This window comes from Neolamprologus multifasciatus, chromosome 19 (genome assembly GCF_963576455.1).
Source record: "Neolamprologus multifasciatus chromosome 19, fNeoMul1.2, whole genome shotgun sequence".
NCBI classification, from domain to species: Eukaryota; Metazoa; Chordata; class Actinopteri; order Cichliformes; family Cichlidae; genus Neolamprologus; species Neolamprologus multifasciatus.
The window spans coordinates 13,180,591-13,202,488 of record NC_140457.1 but is presented as its reverse complement, the minus strand read 5'-3'; the positions used below and the strand labels follow the sequence as shown (position 1 = coordinate 13,202,488).

The following is a 21,898-nucleotide window of genomic DNA, read 5'->3' as shown; positions in this document are numbered from 1 at the left end:
CAAGATGGATCCATGCTTACGTGTTCTTTATGATAAAGCAGAAATCGACTCTTCAGACCCGGAAATGTGTTTCCAATTTTGTTGACCTTGCGCAAACTGCAAACTAGCCTGAATTTCCTGTTCATACGTGACAGGAGTGGCATTTGGCGCGGTCTTCTGCTGCTTTGGGGATTGCGATGTTGTATGTTTGAGGATTCTCTTCTGCATACCTCGGTTATAGCAAGTTATTTGAGTTACTGTTGTCTACCCATCAGTTTGAGGCTGTTCTCCGCTGCCCTATGTAATAAACAAGACATTTTCTCCCAGAGAACTGCTGCTCTGGGTATTTCATCTTGATCAGACCATTCTCTGTAAACTGTAAATAAGAGCAGATGAATGGGTGTACCCAACAAAGTGTTCGGTGAGTGTATATTTTGTAATTTTATTGTGAGAAAAAAAACCTTGAACTCTGTTGTAACACTCTCATATAAGTACACGGCTTAAACTTTATCCTACACGGTACAGAGAATGGGTGCAGCTTCAGGGTTATTTAGGCTGCTACAAAGGGAGAATAAAGTTCACAGAGTTGGCAGGTAACTGTATCACAACACCTACTGCGTGTTATCTTTTTGGCTGCGAGAACCACTGTTTAAGAGTCATTACTGTGTCATTACTTCATAAACATTAGTTTTATATCATCTCTGCTTGACTGCATACATGTGGACATCAAAAGGGGAGGAGGGAGGACATTTGTGATTTTACAAGCCCGATCCACAATCGTAGTAACTTCCTTTTTACACTTTCGGTGTCATTAATTTTTGCCCACTGAATAAAATAAAACCTGGATGATTTTGTATTTTTCAATAGTTTCAAGCACTAATACAATCTAAGAAGATTATAAAGGTTATGAAACTCATGTGAGGTCATTGTAAGGAAAGCAGCCAGTGAATTCTTAAGAATGCTTTGCTTAATTCATGCCTTAATGGAAGTGTTCTTTATGTTGTACAAAACATTTAGAAAAAGGGACCCCTAACAATCAAAATTAAATAACATAGGGTTACTACTGCAGTAAGCAGGCTCACAAACATATTTCAACCTTATTTATTTCCCTTTTTAAATGAGAAAGGGAGTCCATAAAACTTCTTATTTATAGAATACACTCAGCTCCAGAGAAACATGCTGGTTCACAAACATTTCACTCTTAACTGGACTCAGAATCAGTGTTGCAACAACTGGAGCACAGAAATATTGACCTGGTTAATTGGTGCTGACACACTGCAAGAAGCATGGGACTGACACACTGGATCCAGAGGAAACCATAACAGCAGCTCTCATATTAAAGCGTAGATAAGACAGGCTGCATGGCGGCAGACTAAACATAAACAATCTGCAGGTATACTTTCAGAACTGAGGAATCTTTCCACTGCGGCAGCACAGCAAACTTGGTAACAGCTCATGTTCAGCTGGACTGATTTTCAGCAAAAGATTCAACACAGATGGAGAGAATGCAACCACAACGATGTGCACACAGCTATAGCTAATACCTGTTCCACCACTAGTATGTACAAGCACACAGATTCTCATGTACTGTACAGTGTTGCCCATATACGCAATAGTAGCAGCAAAAACAAAAGCTGCACCATAGATAATCAGTCTTAAGTCCTCATCTAAACTACACCCGTTCTGTCCAATGCCTGCTGGCCCTGGGGATTGTGCTGGACTTTTAATCCACTTAAAAGCAGAGGACCTCTGCTGCTGTTTCCAAGGGGCTTGACCCACGATGAATGCGCACGCACACATGCACAAAAACAATCAGCAGCACAAGAATGCAGCCACTCCTCATAAACACACGCATGCATGTATAGTGTTAGGCACTGAGGTGATTTCACAAATGGAAACACGCAGTCTACACGTTAACCTATACTCAGATTCAAGGGTCCTGCTGAGATGTTTTAATCAAGAAATTCACAAAAACTACAGCCAAGTTGGGTCAAATCTCTGAATACTCTGCCTCTATAAGAGGGGCCACAAGGAAAACTCTAATTTAAACCTACAGTCTATATAGAAGGCTCAACTTGAGTGGATTTATTGAAGAGGGGTCAACAGTCATTCCAGCACCGTTCAACTCCACTTTCTAGTGTAGCTCTGTTACAGTGTGTGTTGGTGTGTGTTAGAGACTTCCCAACCTTTAATATTACAAGAATTTTTAATGGTATTTGCTTTCTTTTGTTCTTCTACACTAACACAAATGTAAAATAAACAACATGTACACACGCACACACATACATACAACACTGTTCATATTAATGTGGTGAAAACCAACTGTTTTTAAAATAATAATAATAATAATAATAGCAATAATTTCTTTAGAAATAAAAAAATATTCATGTTTTTGCTCGGGTTTAAATGGTTTCTTCTGTGCAGCCGACACATTGTCATACTTTTTTCTCTTCTTGCACCAACGTTTGTCGTTATCTAATTTGAAATGTACTAATTCCTTATTCTTGCGGAGGGAGGCTGAGCCACTGACTTGAACAGCTGCTTCATGACCCAAAAAACTGTCAGTCTTTCCCTGGAATAAATTGTGGAATATACCATCTTTGGGTACAGGGGGGAGCTGGAAAGGTCCGTTTTCAGGATAGCAGATGTCGCGAGCACGTTCGTTCGTTTTGACCTGGGTAAAACTGACTACCTCTACATTATAAAGTCTAAACCTTTCAAACTGAACTGTTTAAAGTGTCATAAAAGGTAAACGCAAAGACTTGCTCGGAGCCAAGCTCCCCTGTGTTTCGGCGCTGAGTTTCTAGAGGACCCATAGTAGAATCAATTCAGCGAGAGGGGAGCTTGAAACCGTCCACTCATGCTTTCCTCCGAGTCTGAGAGAAACACAGTTGAAGGGAACACACAGACCAGTCGGCCGCACTACATGCTCACAACAGGCAGGCTCCCATCACTAACGAAAAACAACAGCAGCAGTCCCTCTGCATATAATTATTATAACACTTTACTGAACACTATGCATATATATCCAGAAAAACTATATACCACCCGTTGATGAGATTTTTAAAAGTTATTCTAGATGGCTTTTGAAAAGCATATGGGCTCAACTTTGGTTTGGAAACCACCTAATTAATCCTGTTAAAATAAATCTTAAAAATAAATTCATGTGATTATCAGAAAATACCCATGCACAATGGTGTTTCCCCACTTTTAATGGTTTGATCATGTGGTATTTTACCTGCAGTCATGAATGCAGTGGATTCTTTAATCTTCATCAGGTGATGCTCAATATCCAGGTGGTGAAGCTATAGTAGCTGTGGGGTCATGTGCACCCATATCAAGCCAGCGCACAAAAACAATGCAAAATAACAGGCAGCATGGTAAATGTGGAAGAATAATCTCAGCTTGTGCTACTCAAAGACCTGTTTGCTTTGTGGTCTTAAAACAAGAGTGTGCAACTGCTCAAAAAGCAGTGTGTTATTGGCTCAGCACATATGTATATATGCTCAGCTTCCCACTCATTTTGTTCACAAGCGGTCCGAACATCTTTGCCAGTCAGTCTGTTGTTGTTCTTCACTGATCAGCCCCACTGCATCAGCAGGACGTGCCTTGCTTAAGGGCATCTGCTTCGCGGAGAAGAGGGCAAGGCTGTTCATGCAGACAATGCAGAGAATGTCTGGTGGTCTCATTGTTAAATTTACACTTAATCCAGGTCTGCAGCAGCTCAGGTTGAAAAAAAAAGCCCAACAGCAACAACAACAAAACACCTGCTGGAGGTGGGGTTGGGTGCGGTGCGCCCCCCCCCCCCGCCCCCCCCAAAATAAGGAAAACTGCAACACATCCATAAAAAAGTCCTCTCATGAAGTCAAAAAAGGTAAAAAAAAAAAAAAATGTAGTGAACTAGATGATTTCATGTTTCAGAGCTGAAAATCTGCAGCATTTGGGGTCAGATTAGAGAAAGCAGCATGACCTTTTAACCACCACCATGCTGAAAACACCTGCTGCACGGATCTGGGCCATCAGCTGATGTAAACCGAACGGTTTTTAACATCACAACTTTCATTATGAGTGTGCCTACGTGAATCTTTCTCGCACGACTAATATGCGTGCAGTGTTTGCATGCACGAGAACAGCACTCACATGCACTTGTAGTCCTCATTTGAATGTGTTTGCGTGTGCCTCATTAAGAGGTGCGCTTCCACGCAACCAGCCTGCTCACCAATGTCACCTTCATGGATGGCTCCATCGTAGGAGCATCCTTCAGAATGTAACAGATTAGCTTTGCAGGCAGGGATGTTGATTAGGTCATCACTTCCCAAGGTCACACCTACACACATCTAGCAGCAGGCCCGCTGCCGTTAAAGCCCCCCACCTCTTCAGATCCTATAGAGCCTTGATTCTACCTCCTGCCTGCGTGCGGATCTGAATAAGGCCGAATAAGCCATATCCAACAGGATAAGCCTTATTGTAATACTCAGTGATGGAACAGGCTGCTTCGGCCCCTTCAGGCTTCCTTCACCCTGAACAGACTTAAAAAAAAAAAAAACAGCTCTGTGTTACATTACTTGAAGCATTTCTAAGCTCCTGTAGACTCTTTAATCTAACACGGACCTTCAGCATGCTGCGCAGTTGCCAGCTATATTATGCAGTGACTGATGATCAGTTCAGGTGTTCTTCACAATGAATCTGCATTCTCAACACAACGCTAAATTCCTTACCTCTGGACCTTTTTTTTAAAGGGCTTAGGACCTGTGTTTTTATGGCCAAAGTAGATTTTGTTGGCATAAAAAAGACACCTCTCACCAGCTCTTTCTGGGTATGGGTGCTAGTGGTGGGGAAGGACAAAATAATAATTGAGCAAAACAGTTTTTACAGTTCTTATCAATTTGCAGCTGCCTTTTTCAGTGAGCACATCGCCCATGTTTTATCAGACCGAGATTCTCTCCCCTAGCAGTTCCTCTTGGGGTTGTGCAACTGTTTGGCGTTAGTGCAGCGAGCGCGCAAAAGACGGACTTGTATCTGTGCGCGTACTAATTTTCCTCCACTGATTCTCTATGGGAGACATATCTCCCTGCTGTACAGTGCTACATCTCTTTCTTTATTCCCCCTCCCCTCATGAGACAATGAACACATTGAGACAAATCTGTTTCCACAGCCTGTGAATGAGAGACAGCCAGCTTTGTTTTGCATGAGTGTCCACACACACGCATATGTGAGTGTGTGACAGATAAAGCAAAAGAATTGTGCTTGTGGTGCGGACACACACGTGTGTATCCAATGTGTACGAGGCTCCTACGTCACGCGTTCGCCATGTGACTCACTTGGTGTGGTGCAGGGGTTTAAGTAGTGAGTAAGAGCCATTCTTCTCCCTCATATGTCTGCGCTCGCACTATCTGAGGCCCGGACGCGCAACACTTTCCCTCCGCCCCTACTCCATCTCTGTTCATTACCCAACAGGTTGCTCTGTCAATAATGAACGTGTGCGAGTTTGACATCTGAGGCCCATTCAAAGGGAGACAAACATGAGAACAATAATCACCTGTCCTTTTGTTATTTCAGGAAATCAACAGAATACACATGTGAACATTTTATTTCTTCCCTTTGTTGGTTTTTCATAAATCTCATGAGAAAACATGATTATTGTTTTTGAATAACAGCTCTGTCTGGGATAGTCTTTTTTTTTTTTGGTAACCTGCTAGTATAATTGCAGGTGAGCCATGGAGGAGATAGAGCACAGTAGTGCAGAGATAGGTAAACACGCAAGTGACGTCTGTGGTCGATGACTAATGCTGTATAGACTCCAGCGCTTTGTCTTGTGAAATGCTGGGATAAAGGCTTTGTGAGGGTTCTGCAGGTTAGCTCTAACTATTGTGAGCCATAAAACATGGACACATACTCTTTATCAAAGTGGGATATTACTCCTCGTAGTGCTCGCACACCTTAGTCCTGGGCGGGTGGCTGTATGTCGATTTAGAGCCAAAAAGCCTTTGTCATATCTAAACTGTCAGTGTCACAGGAGTTCGTTTGCACGGCCATCCAGAGGAGACATTTTTGTTGCGGTGCACAGTTTTTATTGGACCTATTCCACCATCTAGTGGTGGTGCATCTGCTGTTACCTACGGCAGCTGCACGAGTCCCCGATGAGAACACAAGAAGTGAAACAAATTGGCAAATGAGGAAATGCAAATGATTAATATTTTTGTCATTTGCACATTTGATTTATTTATTTTCAGAAACAGAGTGTACTAATTGCAAAAATCTTTTTTTAAAAAACAAAAAGGCAGCTTTGGGTGAAACTACATTGGCACAAAATGAAGAAGTCAAATGTAGAGAGGAACTAGAAATAAGTTCGCCTTCTAAACAAAACACTGAGGAGTTAAAAAGAAGTTAAGAAGAACAATATTTAATTAAATAGTAATTAATTCAGTAGCACCTTGTTGATTGCAAGGCCGCTATCATATACCGACTGCATCACTTGATGCCCAGCAGATGAAATATATTCCTTCCTCTTCAAAGTCCCCATATAGTCAATATCTGCAGTGTTCCACAGTGCCACCGAGATCAGTTCGGGTGGGGGATAGCTGTTTTTATTTGGAAATATTGTCATTTAATGCACAGCCCCAAAAGCAGCACCACTTGGAAGTGTATTCAGCACTTGAGACTTCAACAGATTCCATCCTCATCCCATCGCGTCTCCCTCTTCTTCATCTTCCTCAGGCAGGCTCCCGGGACAGGGCTCCATGGTAACAGCGACGCCCATGCCGCTGCGTCCAACGGGCATGTCTGTGATACATGTCCATTCATTTCTATCGGGACAGTAGCATTCAACGCTGGACAGAAAGCCGTGTTGGTTAAAACCTCCTAAGTGAGACACACACACACACACACACACACACACAATATGATTAGCAAACATTTGCATCAATAAATAATTATTAATTATTCTGTCTTTAGGGGGTTTATTTGCGATTTCAGAACTAATTTACAAAACAGATTTTTAAAGAAAACTTTTCCTTTTTTTAAAACTTAAAAAAAAAAAAAAAGATTGCAGTTATGAGTTCCTCCCAACGTGATATTTAATTTGCCAGCTGCATATCAGTTTACTATAAGCATCGGAACCACGCTTAACTTCATTTTATTAAATAACACTGAGTCAATGAGCCAGATTGGGAAGAAAACAGAGTGCAGCTCACTCTAGGGTAACAGAGCAACACGTACTGATCTGCCTACCGGTCAATGAGAGGGATTTAATTACTGAAGTAGTCAGTATTTAGAAGTGTGTGTTGCAACCCTCAGTAGAAATCTTGGAAGCGTTTATTACAGATATATTATCCTGTAAACATTAATGACACTGATAAGAGCAACATTTTTCACTCAGCGCTTCAGATTCATGAAGTTGTATAATGTGCTTAATGCCAAGCATTAGAAACCCGACTGACCGAAGATGAAGATGCGTCCCTGGTGGACAGTGACTCCATGTGCGCTGCGAGAGTACTGCATCGAGGCCCTCGGCTCCCACGTATTCCTGGCTACGTTGTAGCGTTCCATAGTGGCTAGCTGGCTCTGCCCATCATAGCCTCCTATAGCATACAGGTAAGAGTTCACACACACCAAACCTGCAAGCACAAACAACACAAAAAATGAAATTTGCAACAAAAACATGCCAGAGTTTCTTGGAGAACATCAGACGAGAAGACTGAAACAACTCTCATGATTACAGTCATCTTAACAGAAATCTGAATTATTTTAATCTGTACAAAGGCATACGTGTAAAAAAAAGAAAAAAAAGAAAGAAAGAGCAGGTTGCAGTTTTACATTTGGTTTGTTAGGCAAGTGCAGTGGAAAAATAACATGTTACTTAGTGACTTTTTGAGGTGCTGATAGGTCAGATTTTATTATCTTGGCAGAGCACAAAGTTAGTGCTGTCCCTCTGTTTCCTGTTTTATACTAAGCTGCCTGAAACCTTATTTTGGGCAAAGGTCAGAAAAAGTAAAGACTATGTGAGAGTCCTAAAGATAAGCGTGAAAATGGTGAACACTAAATGTGTCTAAACCTGCTTCTCATAAGAGCCAGAAATGCCCACAAACTCACCTAGTCCGCTGCGTATAGTATTCATGGGAGCCAGCTGTTGCCAGGTGTTAGTGTCAGGCTGATATTTCTCAGCTGTGTTCCAGCGGTTCTGTCCATCATAGCCCCCCACTACATACAGGGCCCCCCCGCACACCGCCACGCCGGCTCCCAGGCGAGCAACCGACATTGGACAAACAAAGGTCCAGCGATTAGACTCGGGATCCCACCTGCAAACCAAACAGCATTTGTGCAGAGCACTTAGTGCAATGATAATCTGTTGACAACTCCTAATGATATTACATATTAGTCAATTGACATAATTAAATTAATGTATCAGCGCCGCAAACTTTAAACCGATTCGGTGCGAAGCGGCCGCGCGCGCCAACCCTCTCGGTCTACACGAGCAGTCAACTTTAAGTGGATTAGGTTAAGCTGGCAACCGTGTTTGGCAACTATGAAGAAGCTGTACTTGAAGCCAAAGCTATCGCAACACCAGTGAGCGTACAGAGAGACAAGAAAGTCCAGTCGTGTCCTTGGAGAAAACCGGCTGAATTAATATAAAAACAGCTTGGGATAAAGAGTGGCAGCAGGAGGAAACAGCTGCTCAATCCAAGGATGGGGAAAAAAAAACCCTGCCTACCAGCACCTCTAAAGTAATTTACCAACAAGATGCAAGAGCTATATCAATCTTCATGTCTAGCTCTCAGCAGAAATAATATATGTATTTCTATACATTTCTTGTATAACAACCCACAGGACTCTTTGCATAGGCAAATAATGGAAGGCATGACAACAAGAAACAATCAACATGAGCAGACGGGACTTCTTGTACTCTGACTGGTTAATGATTAAAAGCGTGTTGGCACAGTTGCTGGCACTGGTCGTATTCCAGCTGAAAACTGCTGATAGGAGTGTGGCTTATATTGCATCACCTGTCCTTTAATGTTCGGAACGCGCCTTTGAAAAAAGCAGCACTAAATTCAAGTCGCTCTTCGCTCTGACACTGGCCCTGCACTATGATCGCTGAAATTGCTGCATCTACAGCGAGGTGCGCAACAGCGGCAAATTAGGAGCAAGGAGGTACGACTCCCCGCCGAGTCTCCGGCATGTTGCTTGCATTCGTTTGGGAAGCATCCTCGGGAGAAGAGCCGTTACTGCCAACACTGATTACTATAAATGCTCTCGTCTCCTTTGATGTGTTACACTTTCAGTTTTCATCTCAATACTTTTATCAGCTTTCATTATATTTAGCAGCTTCTCAGAAAAAATTTCCAACTGGTTTCTGATGAGCTCTAATAATTCTCTGCTGACTAGCATCTTTAAGACATTTTTACTTTTCAATCTATTTAAAAAAGTGTTTAAGGTCACATTTGAAGCAGAAAGCTAATAATATCAATAGAAAGTGCCATTCTCGAGACTTTCTGTTAGTAATCTAACCTACATGAAAGCATTATATCGCCTTCTCGCAGCAACGAGAGGTAAAGTATACGCAACCAGATCTACATTCCTAAGAAGTTTGTCTGTACATGTTTTGAAAGACCTCATGTTTTTGATGTTATGTCTAATTAGGCTAAGAGGAATACCAGCAAATTCTTCACTGCTCTTTAGCTTGAATAGCAGCCATTCATTTAATCTCTCTGGTGGCAGTCCCCATACGTGCGCCGAGGTAACTGCGCTTCTAAAAATCTGCATCTTAAAAAGAAAATCTGTGCTTCCACATTCAGCTTATTAAACACAACTTTAATGAAGTCAAATTACTTCTCGAGTGTCGAGTTAAAGACATAAATCCTCAAATAACAGCACAGAGATGTCTCACTTTTCCACCGTGTTGTGGTGTATCGAGCCCTGGGAGCCTCCGACAGCATAGACGCAGCCATCCGCCACGCCCACCCCAACCCGGTTCCTGGGGATGTTGAGGGAGGCTCGCTGGCTCCACTGGTTGGTCATGGGGTTGTAGCAGCTCAGGGCGTTGGATTCCGTGTTGGTTTGAAGTGACAGGTTTCTGCCTCCAACCTGCGTTTAAGAACACTTTAAAAGTTTATGTTGAGAAAAGTGAAAAGAAAAACAACCCAGAAATCACACTCACTGGCCACTTCATTAAGTACACGTTTTTTGACGTTTGATATGAATTTCATTAGGTGGTTTTGACCATGTTTATCTCCATAACTGCTGACATGTGATTGGCTCATTACATATTTAAATTTATGTGGACTTGAGCAGGTGTACTGAATAAAGAGTCCAGCAAGAGTAACTCTGAGTTTACTGCATTGCATCTGATCTCTGCGTGTTGTTCACAAATTAAAGCTCATTTCATTGACCGTATGATAACTGATGCAACATACAGTGTAGAGCAGTCCGAACAGTGCGCAGGCTCCCAGACCACTGCATGGCATCCCCATGTCAGCCAGTTTTATCCACATATTCCTCCTTGGATCGTAGGCCTCCATGGATGCCAGAGAATGCTGCCGGTATCTGAACAGACAAAAGAAAGTAGTGACTGGCTAGTTACTAAGATGAATGTCCAGAGTAAATAAACAGCTTTTCATGAGAGCTCGTGACATAACTTTGAATCCTTTGTTTGGTATTTGTATAAAAGGTTAAAAAGGATATAAAGGATCTTGTCATATAGAGGTACAAATACCAAAGACATAATATGGTGATTCATGTATGCATGCAAAGCTGGTCTCAAAATTTAGTCTTAATCAGTAGGAAATGTGAAAATAATACTCCAGTCATTATCTGCTCTTCCTTATGTCAATACGCACTGATTGCTATGATTGTGTCTGTGTTTCCACAACAGCATCATCCCATAAAACAGGTCTATGAAAACAGAACAACATGATCATTAAAAAAGTCAATACAGCTCAATCATCAGTTAGAAGTTTACGCAGACAGGATGATTTCTCTTATGATAACACCAAGTCGAAAAACAGATTTTTCTATGATGGATAGGAGCCCAGAAAGCAGGGCTACTCTGCAAGACAGACTGTGTAACCTGCTCTGCAGTCACCAGATGGCAGACTGAGCCACTTTCTGAATTCCTGATAAAAACACAGTCTGAGCTCATTACCACGATAGTTTATTGTCTGATAATAATATATGACAATCAGAACCTCAAAATATTTGCTGCAGCCAGTCACACATGTTTGCTGAGCATACACAGTGTTTGATAACTACCCGCCGGCCACGTAGATAAACTGAGTTCCCCGATTAGGAGCAGGAGGAAGCTTCCTCAGGGTCATATCCTGGAAGATTTTGGACAGGAAGTCCTTACAGGAATTAGCCTAAAATTAAGATAGGACACAAAATAAAAAAAATATGGGTCATATGGCTTTTTTTTTTTTTTTTTTTTTTTTACACTTTGATACCAAAATAGCATACTAGTTTTTATAAGTGCAGCTGTGGTTTACCTTGCTGAGGATGGGACAGGACAGCAGCTGGTTCTTCAGGAACTTAGGTGGCAACGCATAGATGTGAACTGCATTCAAGAGGGCATGCAAATAGGGGGCTCTGCTCTCCATATCCCAGCGTACCCAGTCTGTGCAGGCTTTATACACCTGATGTGAATTTTATTCAAATATATCAATGCACATTTTGTTATTTATGTCTAATAGAGAATCTAACAGGAGATTCATTTAAGTATATTTTTGAATGAATACCATTTGTGAATGAAATGCCTGTTGTATGGCTCTCAATCAGATTTCAGATTTTTATTTTAAGGTCACACACCTCAGACTCACAGAGCACCTTGAGACTGTCCTGACTGATGAGCTCCAGCAGCTGGCAGTGAGTAAGACTGAAGAATTCCTCTTCTTTGGTCACCTTCAAAACAGATGCTAAAGCTAGTTAGTCTTCAGAACAGGTTACTGCCAGATTGGACTTGTTCGCATGCTCTCCACCCTTGGGTGGAGTTTGGCCTGCTATGCCAGTGCTCACAGATAGGAAAGGTGCCGTTTCACAAGGTTTTGTTCAGATGTCTCTCTGAGAGAAAATAGATGTTAAGAGAGGCATTTTAATGCATCCAAGTATGGCTGTTGCACCCAGCTCAGATATAGGCTCAGCTGATAAGTACAGAAGTGGATCTATTTGCCTAGGTGCAAATAGGCCCTCTGCTCCTATCCATTCCCAGACGCACATTTTGGTGATGTTGCTAGATCAGGTGACGTTCCCCTAGTCTAATTTTTAAAAACAAAGGTTCTGCCCCCAACAACGGTGGCAACAATCAGGTTCTAATCTTCAAAGTTCATTTCCACTGATACCATATAAACCACCACATGGGTGCAGTTGTGTATAAGAGTAACCTGAGACAACCACGAGTACTGCACTTCAGCATTTTTAATGCTCAACTTCTTTTTAGCTACGTGAGAATAATTTGACATAAAAGACACCGTTTCTCATAAGAATAACTGCACGTCCAAGCTGTTGCATGTGCCGTTACCTCACTGAAGTGTGTATTGATGTACTCCCGACTCTGTTGATGCAGTTCTGTGCAACCGATCTCCTCAGCGAAGCGGGAGATGCCAATGACGTTAGCTGGCTCTAGGTGTTTAATCAGATAATCGCAGCATGCCTTTGCCACATCCTCAATCTGATACCTTGTAGGATGTAAAAGAAGCAGAGGAGCATTATAGTCTTCACCTCAAAATATGACTTAACACAGTGGTCTGGGTCTAAAATATGTTTACCTCATAGCAGCCAAAAGCACATGCAATACACACTTTTCTCCCACTGTTATGTGAGAGGTGTAGGCAAAGTCAATAAGTCTCCCGACCACCTCAGGGCAGACATCACGCAGGGTGACCTCCGAAGCGTGACACTCCTTGAAGCTGCTGGTAAACATGGCTCTGAAGTAGGAGCTACAGGAGGCCAGCACAACTTTGTGAACCTGAAAAAAAACAAAGGTTGTGATGATAATGAAACACTGGAAATGTGCTCAACAACTGAATGACAAGCGATCCAAGAAAAATTATGAGCTCATTTTGAATTAGACGGTAGCAACAAAAAAAAAAGTTGGAACTGGGAGAACAAAAGGCTGAAAATGAAACGTAGTTAGAGTAATGACAATTGTTCTAATGTGTGGATTTTGTGTGTGTGAGTGTGATTTGGCTTCGACCTTCTCAGATTAGTGTCTCCAGTGACTGAGCTAATGATAAATCCCACTGAAGTAAAATAGCATAAACTGCATGAGACATGAAGGAAAGTATATTCATATGTGAATGAATAGTCAATTGTGATGGAGTTAATGATAGGTCATGTTGAATAGAAAAGAAGAAACCATTGTGATCGAGTGGTTTTGATGTTTGAATTTGGCTTTAAATCTTGTATGTGAAATGTCCCAGAGAGAGTGAGAAGCAATAGGGTGTGACTTAAAATAAGGAGATTGTGGACACCAAAAAGAGCAAAAGACGATAAAAGAGGGCTCCTAGGAACATTCAAAGCTGTTCTTGCTCTAGTTTCTTTGTGATAGGCAGTAAACATCTGGCCCTGGGAGTCCACAGTTAGAAATTACAGCAAGAAATGCCAGAGGAGCAACCACTGCCCGAACACTCTGGACTCGTGAATTGGTTTTATATTTCTTGGCTTTTCCTCTTCTCATTTTTTTCCGTGTTATATTATAAAGTCAAACATGCAATTAACGTTGTTAATTAAATCACTTAATAATTACTTAAGTATAATTTATTTAATTTGGCTTTTGCTTTGCTGCTGCTAAATTGCGTAAATTAAATATCCTGCATTCAAAAAGTCTAAATTGTGGACATTTCCTTTTTAATCCCTTGTGAAAAAGTAAAGGTTAAAACCTGTGTATTATTATAAGATCGCTCAAGGGGTTCTTACAAGTTACTCTAGCCTTAAAAATTAACAGATCCTCTGGGCCTACTTTTCCAGACCACTAAATGTTAACTAACTGGGCTAAGAAGTGCATGGATTTAGAGGAGAGCTGCTGATAACAGGTATGGCTGAAGGTAGAGGGCTTGACCAGAGAGCCACCCTGGCAAGGATGCTTTCAAAGGAAGTAAGAACGACATTTGGAGGACTGAGAAGCAGGTAGAGCTGGACAGTGAACACAATTCACAAATGGTGCAAAGGCACCATATGTGAACACACATCCCGTTTGACCAAAGCTCATTTTAATGGATCTCTGATGATATCAGGGTGCATTAGTGCCTGTGAAATAGCCAGATCAAACATCTGGCAGGGCACCGTCAATGCTGGAAGATGTATAGAGGTTACATATGCTCCCATTCTGATGACGTCTTTTTTAGGAAGGGGTTGCATATTGCAGCAAGACAACGCGAAACTTCATATCGAATCTATTCCAACTGCATGGCTTCATAGTAGAAGAGTCTGGGTGCTACCCTGGTCTGCCTGCACTGAAAACTTTTTACCAGCTGAAAACATTTGGAGCATCATGAAATGAGATAATAAGACAAAGACAACCCAAGACTGACGAGCAGGTGGAATCTATATCAGACAAGAATGGGACAACGTATCTCCCAAAGGTTCAGCAGCTGATCTCCTCAGTTCACAGAGGCTTAATGAGTGTTGTTAAAAGAAGAGGTGGTGCTACACTGTGGTGAACATGGCCCTGTCCTTGTATTGAGACATGTTGCTGCCATCGAATTCAAAATACCGTCTTACAAATGGTACAATTACTCAGTTTGAGCATTTGATGTTTTCTGCGTTCTATTGTGAGTAAAATGCGGTTTATAAGATTGGCAAATTGTTTTTAACGGTTCACATTAATAGGATCATTAATATGAATCATTTTGAATAATTATTCACTTATATATTTAACTTGTCCGAGAGCCTTTTATTATATTTGGCGTGCACTTTGCAAGTTTCTAAAATGGAAATGGAAAAACTTGCTGTCACTGTGTGTGGTTTTTCAGCAGCACTTTTTAAATGCTGACCTTTGTATTAAATTTAAATTGTCATAAAAAAAATAACCCAACAACACAAACTACACTATGATTCTAAAACTTCAAACACGACCCATTACCTTGAAGTCGACTGTCCTCTCCTTGTATGTGACATGCAGCACCAGATCACACAGCATTTCGTTCTGCCGGAACTCATCCATGGCCTTCAGGGCCCTTGAAGCATGGGTCTCGACGGTGTAGTCAAGATACCCAGACCCACGCATAGAGGGAACCACAATAGCTGAGAAATCCGAGTCGCGTGTTGGACGTTTCTTCTTTTTAGGGCAGTGCATTATGGGGAGAAAGCACTTTAGATCTAGTTTTTCACTGATACAGTCTTTTACAGTCAAATGTTTTTAGTTCTTATCCCATTGGATTCAAACTTTCAACAGAGAAAGTTCCTTTGGTCTTCAACTCATCAGTAGGTAAAGGCTACAGTGTGCAAGTATCCTCAGTTCCTCCATTTTGCCAAAAAACATTCAACACAAAAATAGTCTTTTAGCATGTCGACAACCCCCTGCGTAATAGTACATTCCATCGGTGATCACTGCTACAGCCAGCAGGCGAAGTAAGATGTCCAGATGCTGCAAAAGTTAAGCTCAAGTCATGCGTTTCTCTGCAGAAATACAGCAAGGAACCATATCTGTAAACTGACGGTGAACCACATAAGGCTCGCTCAGCCATGTATCCTGCCCTATCTGACATGACTGACAGTATTTGTGTCACACAGTTCCCAACGCAAAAGCAACGATCATGAAATTACTTTTGGTCCGGATTTGAAAGAATTCAGGTTTTTCAGAGTAGTCCATTCTGACGTTTTCCAACGTCTTCTGCCATTTAGCGTTTTTACATGAAAAAAGGAAGCGGTTGGCACATGTGTGCAACTGCAATCAGTTATATCATAGCAGGGATTCTTCTTCAACTCATGTGATGCTTATCCTGGAGAGAAGAGGGTAAAACAGAGAGAGAGAGAGGGTGTTAGGAAAGCTGAGAGTTTTTCAGTGATTTAAAAAGAAGGAAATATAATCAAGATCTCCGGATATGGCATTTTTTTTTCTTATGCGTATGTGGGTGTGTTACTGTGACACACTGTGGGTTTCACTTCCTTACAAATGAATCCGAAAAAAACGTGTTGTGACGAACTGCTTTATGACACAGCTTTCAGCCGAGGAAATAATCACTGTGTTTGTGATTTCTTCTAAGATTTTCATAACTGCAGGTTAACAGTCTGCATATAAGCCAGTTATCCTTGTACTTTTTTGTTTTTGTGTTATTTAATTTCTATTGCTTTATTTCATTTTTGGCTTCCATATGACTAAATGTGATATTTTATCCTCATAGAGTGACATCTGGCTAAATACAGATTTGTTAGGACAATATTTGTTAGGACTGATATTTAAGAGAAGTGAAATTACACAACCAGATAATGACTTTCAAGCTATTGTTATCATTGTCCTTAAACTTTTTTTTTAAACTGTTGTCACAGGGAAGGAGGTGGGGTACACCCATGACCAGTTTAGAACCACCAGTAAGCCTGAGTGAGAGTCCTTCAGCTTCCCCTATGGTATATATAGATTTTTATCATGCTACTTGAAGATAATAATTAAATATAGTTATTAAAAGAAAAAAAAGCAACTTTGATCTATCCAAATGATGTATGTGGTATATCTTGCTATTTTAATGTAATACTGACCTGCCAGATTGGTCTATACATGTTCGGAGAATGACGCTTATTTTATTTTGTTTTGTATTTTTTTTTTTTTTTTTGTCTACTATTTAAGTGAATTTCAAATCAAACCATTAAGCTTCGATTGAAATGCAGATTTATGACTTTAATTCAAGATGTTCACCATAGATTTTGCATTAACTATTCAGGAATAGTTCGTTTTTATACATAGCTCCCTGTTTGAGAGGCTCAAAAAAATCGAACTTGCATTTCGCATCTTTCACTGGAACTTGTAGAAGTTGTAATGTTTAAGTTCGCTATCTTTTTGATTAGTCTGACAAACCAAAATAAACCTATCAAATAGATAGCAAAAAAGCCTTAGGTGTGGCCATACCCTATCAGGATTAATCTAAAATCAGAAACTTGGACGAGGTCTGGTCACTTAAAAGCTCCAACATCAAGCATTTGCCTCACTGAAATCACTGACACTAAAGACCAAGCAATGGTGGAAGCGTGAGTGACTGCCATTTGTCTGGAGGCCAATTTGTTTGCCCAAAGTTTTGTTTTTGCTACAGGGTGTCCTCTCAACTTACACACTTATTTACCTCTTATGTAAGAGATCTGCAAAAGGTTTTGTGTAACAGGTTTAAAGATAATTAGAAGAATTAATGCATTAAGCTTTCAAATTATGAAAAAAAATGCAAGTAAATAAAAGACAAAAACAATTATTTTGTAGCACGCGTCTTTATGCAGAACAGCACACCTTGATCAGCTACTTGTCAAGCAAACAGTTTTGCAAACTGCTGCTCCAGCTTCAAGCGAAACAAATCAGCTCATGAGGTGGAGATGAAGAAAGGACTTGTTATCTTGCCTGGTAGATATAGTGCATTTGTCTGTGTGAGAACCCTTGGAATCAAAATGTCACCATTTGCAGCTTTATGGCAACACGCATGCATGATTATAATACTATTGTCACACACATTTTGGAAGATTTTTTTTTTAAGTCAAAGCAAAAGGTGGTTTAGAGATAAGGGGATTTGCAGAGCTGCACAATTAAATCTACTCAGCCACCAGCTACCTCACATCTCAGCCTACAGTTAGTCAGCCTGCTTGCTGGTCATATGACCCAATGTGTCAGACAAAGGGGGGGTAGGGCAGAAAAAATGAGATTTTCAGGGAAGCACACCTTGGGTAAGAGAGAAACACTGATGACAGTAAAATGATGGAAAAAAAAGATAAGAGGGTGAAGTCCACTCGAGGAGGGAGTAAAACAGTAACGCTGATATGACACTTGGTCTGACCAGTTTATTGATTCTAGCTAGATATGAATTTCTGTTTGACCGAGGTCCTCACCGGTAGCACCGCAGGTGGAGTGCAGTTTAGTTTAGTTGCATTTAGTCATCAAATACCTCAATTTGATTTACGGAGTGTCTTTCTTCCTTTTTCTTTAAAAGCAGTTCTGTGGAATTTGTCAGATGATATCATACTTTTGACACTAAAAACAAAGAGAAGCATTGAAGCCACTGATTCTGGCTGCAGATGAGTTTGCTTTTCATAAATCACACGCCATTCTTAGTGCAGAATTTCTGAGAAGAAACAAATGGGTCAGACAGTTAACCATTTACAGATTGCTTCCGTACATCCAGAACAGTAGAGTAACTGGTGCAGTCAGCACTTATGGCAAATTTCCTGTTGAGAAATGTTATTGAATTACTTATTTCAAAACTACCTTTTTAAACAGATTAAAACTGAAATAAATATCGTCCTAAACTGCTGAGCTGTAATGAGTGCACATCCTTCGAAATGTTTTGTAACAGTAGTGACAAAAGCGCCTCTGCTGTGTCATCTTTCGTGTCACCATTGACTTTTCTCGAGACAAATGTTGGTGATGACAAAAGCACATTTTCTGAAAAAAAAATTAAAGGAAAAAAAGAGGAAGACTGGAGTTGAATGCCACGGGATGATTGTAGTGTTTTAAAGACTTGCAACATCTGTTAACTCAGCCATAACAGCCCAACAAGGGAAAAGAAAACCACTCGTAAGCAAGTTCTGCTGTGCACAGCAAGCTTGAATTTTGTAGACCAGTGCATGTGATAACACAAAGTCTAACCAATTGCACCTATGTGAGAACAGTGCAGGTAACTGTCCAAGGAAGTGAATGCCATGTATCCTGCTTTCTGCACACAGCACCCTCACCTAAACCAAAGGAAGTAGGCCTATTTCCAGATGTGATCATTCATTTAATATGTACTCTCTCTCTCTCTGGATAAGATAGCACCTCTACACAGTTGCTATGTTATTTTTATTTGAGTTACTGTTGCTTTCCTATCAGTTTGAAGTAGTCTGGCCATTCTCCTCTGTCCTCTTGAATCAATAAGGCATTTTCACGGAGAAAACTCACGCTCACTGGACATCATCTTTTTTTCTGACCATTCTGTGAAAAACCTAAAGATGGTTGAGTGGAAAATCTCAGCAGATCAGGAGTTTTTGAAATACTCAGACCAACCTATCTCCACCAATAACCACACCACGTTCAAAGTCACTTAAATCACCTTTCCCCCCCCCAATCTGATGCTCGCTTTGAACTTCACTTTGACCATGTCTAGATGCCTGAACGCACCAAGCTTCTGCCATTTGATTGGTGGATTAGAATTCTGTGTTAATGTGTATTTGACCTATTAAAGAGTCTAATGGACATAATTTAGAAAATCAGACAACACCAGTGCCTCATTTCTCACATTTGAGAGGGATGCAGATCTCCAGCTAAACTGAACAGGTTCTCCTTTTGCTCGCACTCCCACGCTTTAGCGAGTGTCATGACATTCAGCCTAAGATATTTTGTGTAATCTTGCTGGCGAACAGAGAGCACTGATCACATTCCCTCCCTTTAGAGGAAAAACAGTTGACACCCTGGAGGTGGTGAAATTTAGGAAATAAGTAGTTCCCAAGCTTCTTGTAAGGACGTTCAATAAACAGAAACCCTGGCCAGGTGCTACACAGCCTAAAATATTTGAAAAAGAGCTGCAATTTATTTGTGTGTGCCATTCAACCAGAGACAGAAACAATAAATACACATCAAGCCTGTTGTGGAACGTGTAGGAAAATAGCTTGTTATCCTAAAAAGCATGCTCTTTTGGGACTTGTGTAACCTTTCCCCCCTTTCATCTTCTTCTTAATATTATAAAATTACGCTGATTCGCAAATTAATCAACAAACTTGCATTTATCTTTCCCTTATTCAATTAATTACTCAACGTGAAATTGAACTACAGTTATTTCTTTAAAAATTGTATCCACTTTTATTCATTTTATGGAATTTCCTTTTTAAAGGTCGACAACATTTTTATTTTTATACGATTTAAAACTGGTCTAGGGACTGTTAGCTTTTTCTGAATAAACTAATCAAGAAAACGAACTATGGCCACCGGATCTGCGTTTAAAATGCAGAAGCACAGCAATAGAGACCTCTTTAACATTTTCTTGCGTCAAAGGAATGATTTAGAGAACTAATGAACTAATATCAAGTAAATGTCCCTACGTTTGACTGGTCCTGAACAATAAACAACTTTTTAAAATCAAAAACAAAATTCCACCGGATTCTATTAGAATTTTGCACTTTAGTCAAAATATATTTGATTTTATCTGCAAAACCAAAAACAAATAAAAAGCACAACAGCAGCATTCAGCGATCCGCATGCACAGGCGACAAAGAGCAAACGTTTCAATTCCCCTTTAAGAGTCTGCGCACCAGGAGAGGAAATAAACTCCACTGCTCAACAAGAACCGTACAAACTACCCGAGCCGAGGGATCAGCCTGTCCGCGAACGTTGCTAATGTCGGAATAGTGATGTCACGAGTGCTGCTGGAGGATCACAAACTCAAGAGAACCGTCTTCACAGCGATCCCCCTTTCCTCTCCCCCCAACCGAAGGGCGCGTCCGCGCTGGTTTTATTCTCTAACAGCTGCAGATTCACTTACCTACAAAAACACCTGGTCGGCAGCCGCTAAAACTCCTCGTCGCAAGAGAACGGGGCGCATTCACACAGAAGCCAACTCAAACAAGTTACGCAAGACTTGCCCAATCAGCACGATAAGTTTCGCCGGTGTTTCTCTGCATGGATCTCTCCGTCCTACCAGGAAACCCGCTGATATCTCGTTCTCCACGTCAAAGGGACAAATGTGCACTTGTGAACTTCGTCGGTGCTCTGAGTCGCTGAGGGCCGACGTCCAAAGGCTGTAGTGTTGGTGGTGGTGCTAGTGTTGGGGGAGGAGGAATATACACCAACATGACACTGCAACTTTTCACTCCGCAAACATTGTGCGGGGCAATAACTACGCATGTTCAGACCTACACGGCAACTAGTCGGACGCCGCATTCCTCAAAGTGAAACTGAACTTTGACTGGGGCAGGACAGCGGCTTCAGGAATTAGATAATAGTTACGCAGATGAAACACGCTTCAGCGAGAATAACAACAACATATCTTTTATCCAACAACCCGAACCCCCCCCCCCCCCCACACACACACACACACACACACACACACACACACACACACACACTCTTCCAGCAGAGTGAGCTGCAGAGGAAATCCACAACATTTCCTGCAGTTCGTTCAGATGGATTAAAATCAGGGCCCATGCTAGAATGGTCCGCTGTTTTCTTTATTCTTTGGCGCTATTAGATGCAGGCTTTGAGTTTCAATAAATCCCTGCGTCGTTATGTTATCCTAAGATATGTCATATCAAAAAAGGATGTCATTTGTTACATCTGTACACAAAACGGAAAAAAAACTGCATGCTTTTTGAGCTGTTGAGCTTCTTTATGTGTCCATTCTCTATAATTCCTCAGGATTACTCTAATCTTAGAGAATCTTGTTTTGAAGGTTTCCCTCTGTTCAGCCTGTGGACAGTTTTTTGTTTTTATTTTCCCCGTCTAGCTGAGGTGGCTGTGGACTCATTGACTTTATACTTCCTGATAATTTAACTGTCAGCACAGGGACAGAGATTATTTAAGCCTTTACTTTAACCATGCTTGGGGTTATTTTTTTGTCTTTTTCATGCAAATGAAATGTCCACATGTCACCCCATGTAAGGCTTGACAATAATTTTGTCTGGGCTGTTTTAGACGATCTTTGTGGAAAAGGAGACACTTGATTATGTGTTCTAGCAGGACTATGATCCCAAATATACATCAAAACTGATTTTGGAAAGGATACAGAAGGATAATATTAAGGTTATTGAATGGCCTTCCCAAAGCCCCAGC

At 41.0% G+C, this 21,898-nt stretch overlaps 1 protein-coding gene across 2 annotated transcripts; it reads right to left on the bottom strand.

The window, feature by feature from the left end:
* Positions 1-6,144: 6,144 nt before the first annotated feature.
* On the bottom strand, positions 6,145-21,003 carry keap1a (kelch-like ECH-associated protein 1a). 2 transcript variants are annotated; one of them, XM_085143552.1, is made up of 12 exons: positions 20,613-21,003; positions 15,050-15,908; positions 12,735-12,934; positions 12,488-12,644; positions 11,779-11,871; positions 11,460-11,606; positions 11,227-11,333; positions 10,392-10,521; positions 9,866-10,062; positions 8,071-8,276; positions 7,419-7,595; positions 6,145-6,840 (listed from the first exon to the last, which is right to left on the bottom strand). In XM_085143552.1, exons 2-12 carry the CDS (start codon positions 15,260-15,262, stop codon positions 6,659-6,661), a joined length of 1,809 nt encoding a protein of 602 aa, XP_084999678.1. In that variant the 5' UTR covers positions 15,263-15,908; positions 20,613-21,003; the 3' UTR covers positions 6,145-6,658. The 2 variants fall into 2 exon arrangements, with proteins under 2 accessions (XP_084999678.1, XP_084999679.1); XM_085143553.1 differs by lacking the exon at positions 20,613-21,003 and having other exon boundaries at positions 15,050-17,388.
* Positions 21,004-21,898: the final 895 nt, after the last annotated feature.

Excerpts from the sequence above, each read along its gene's own strand:
- keap1a (XM_085143552.1), bottom strand. The coding sequence starts at position 15,262 with ATGCACTGCCCTAAAAAGAAGAAACGTCCAACACGCGACTCGGATTTC. Across the intron at positions 10,063-10,391 it reads TGTTCGGACTGCTCTACACT|GTTGGAGGCAGAAACCTGTC; the intron begins GTATGTTGCATC and ends TCTTAAACGCAG. Across the intron at positions 7,596-8,070 it reads TACTATACGCAGCGGACTAG|GTTTGGTGTGTGTGAACTCT; the intron begins GTGAGTTTGTGG and ends TTGTGCTTGCAG.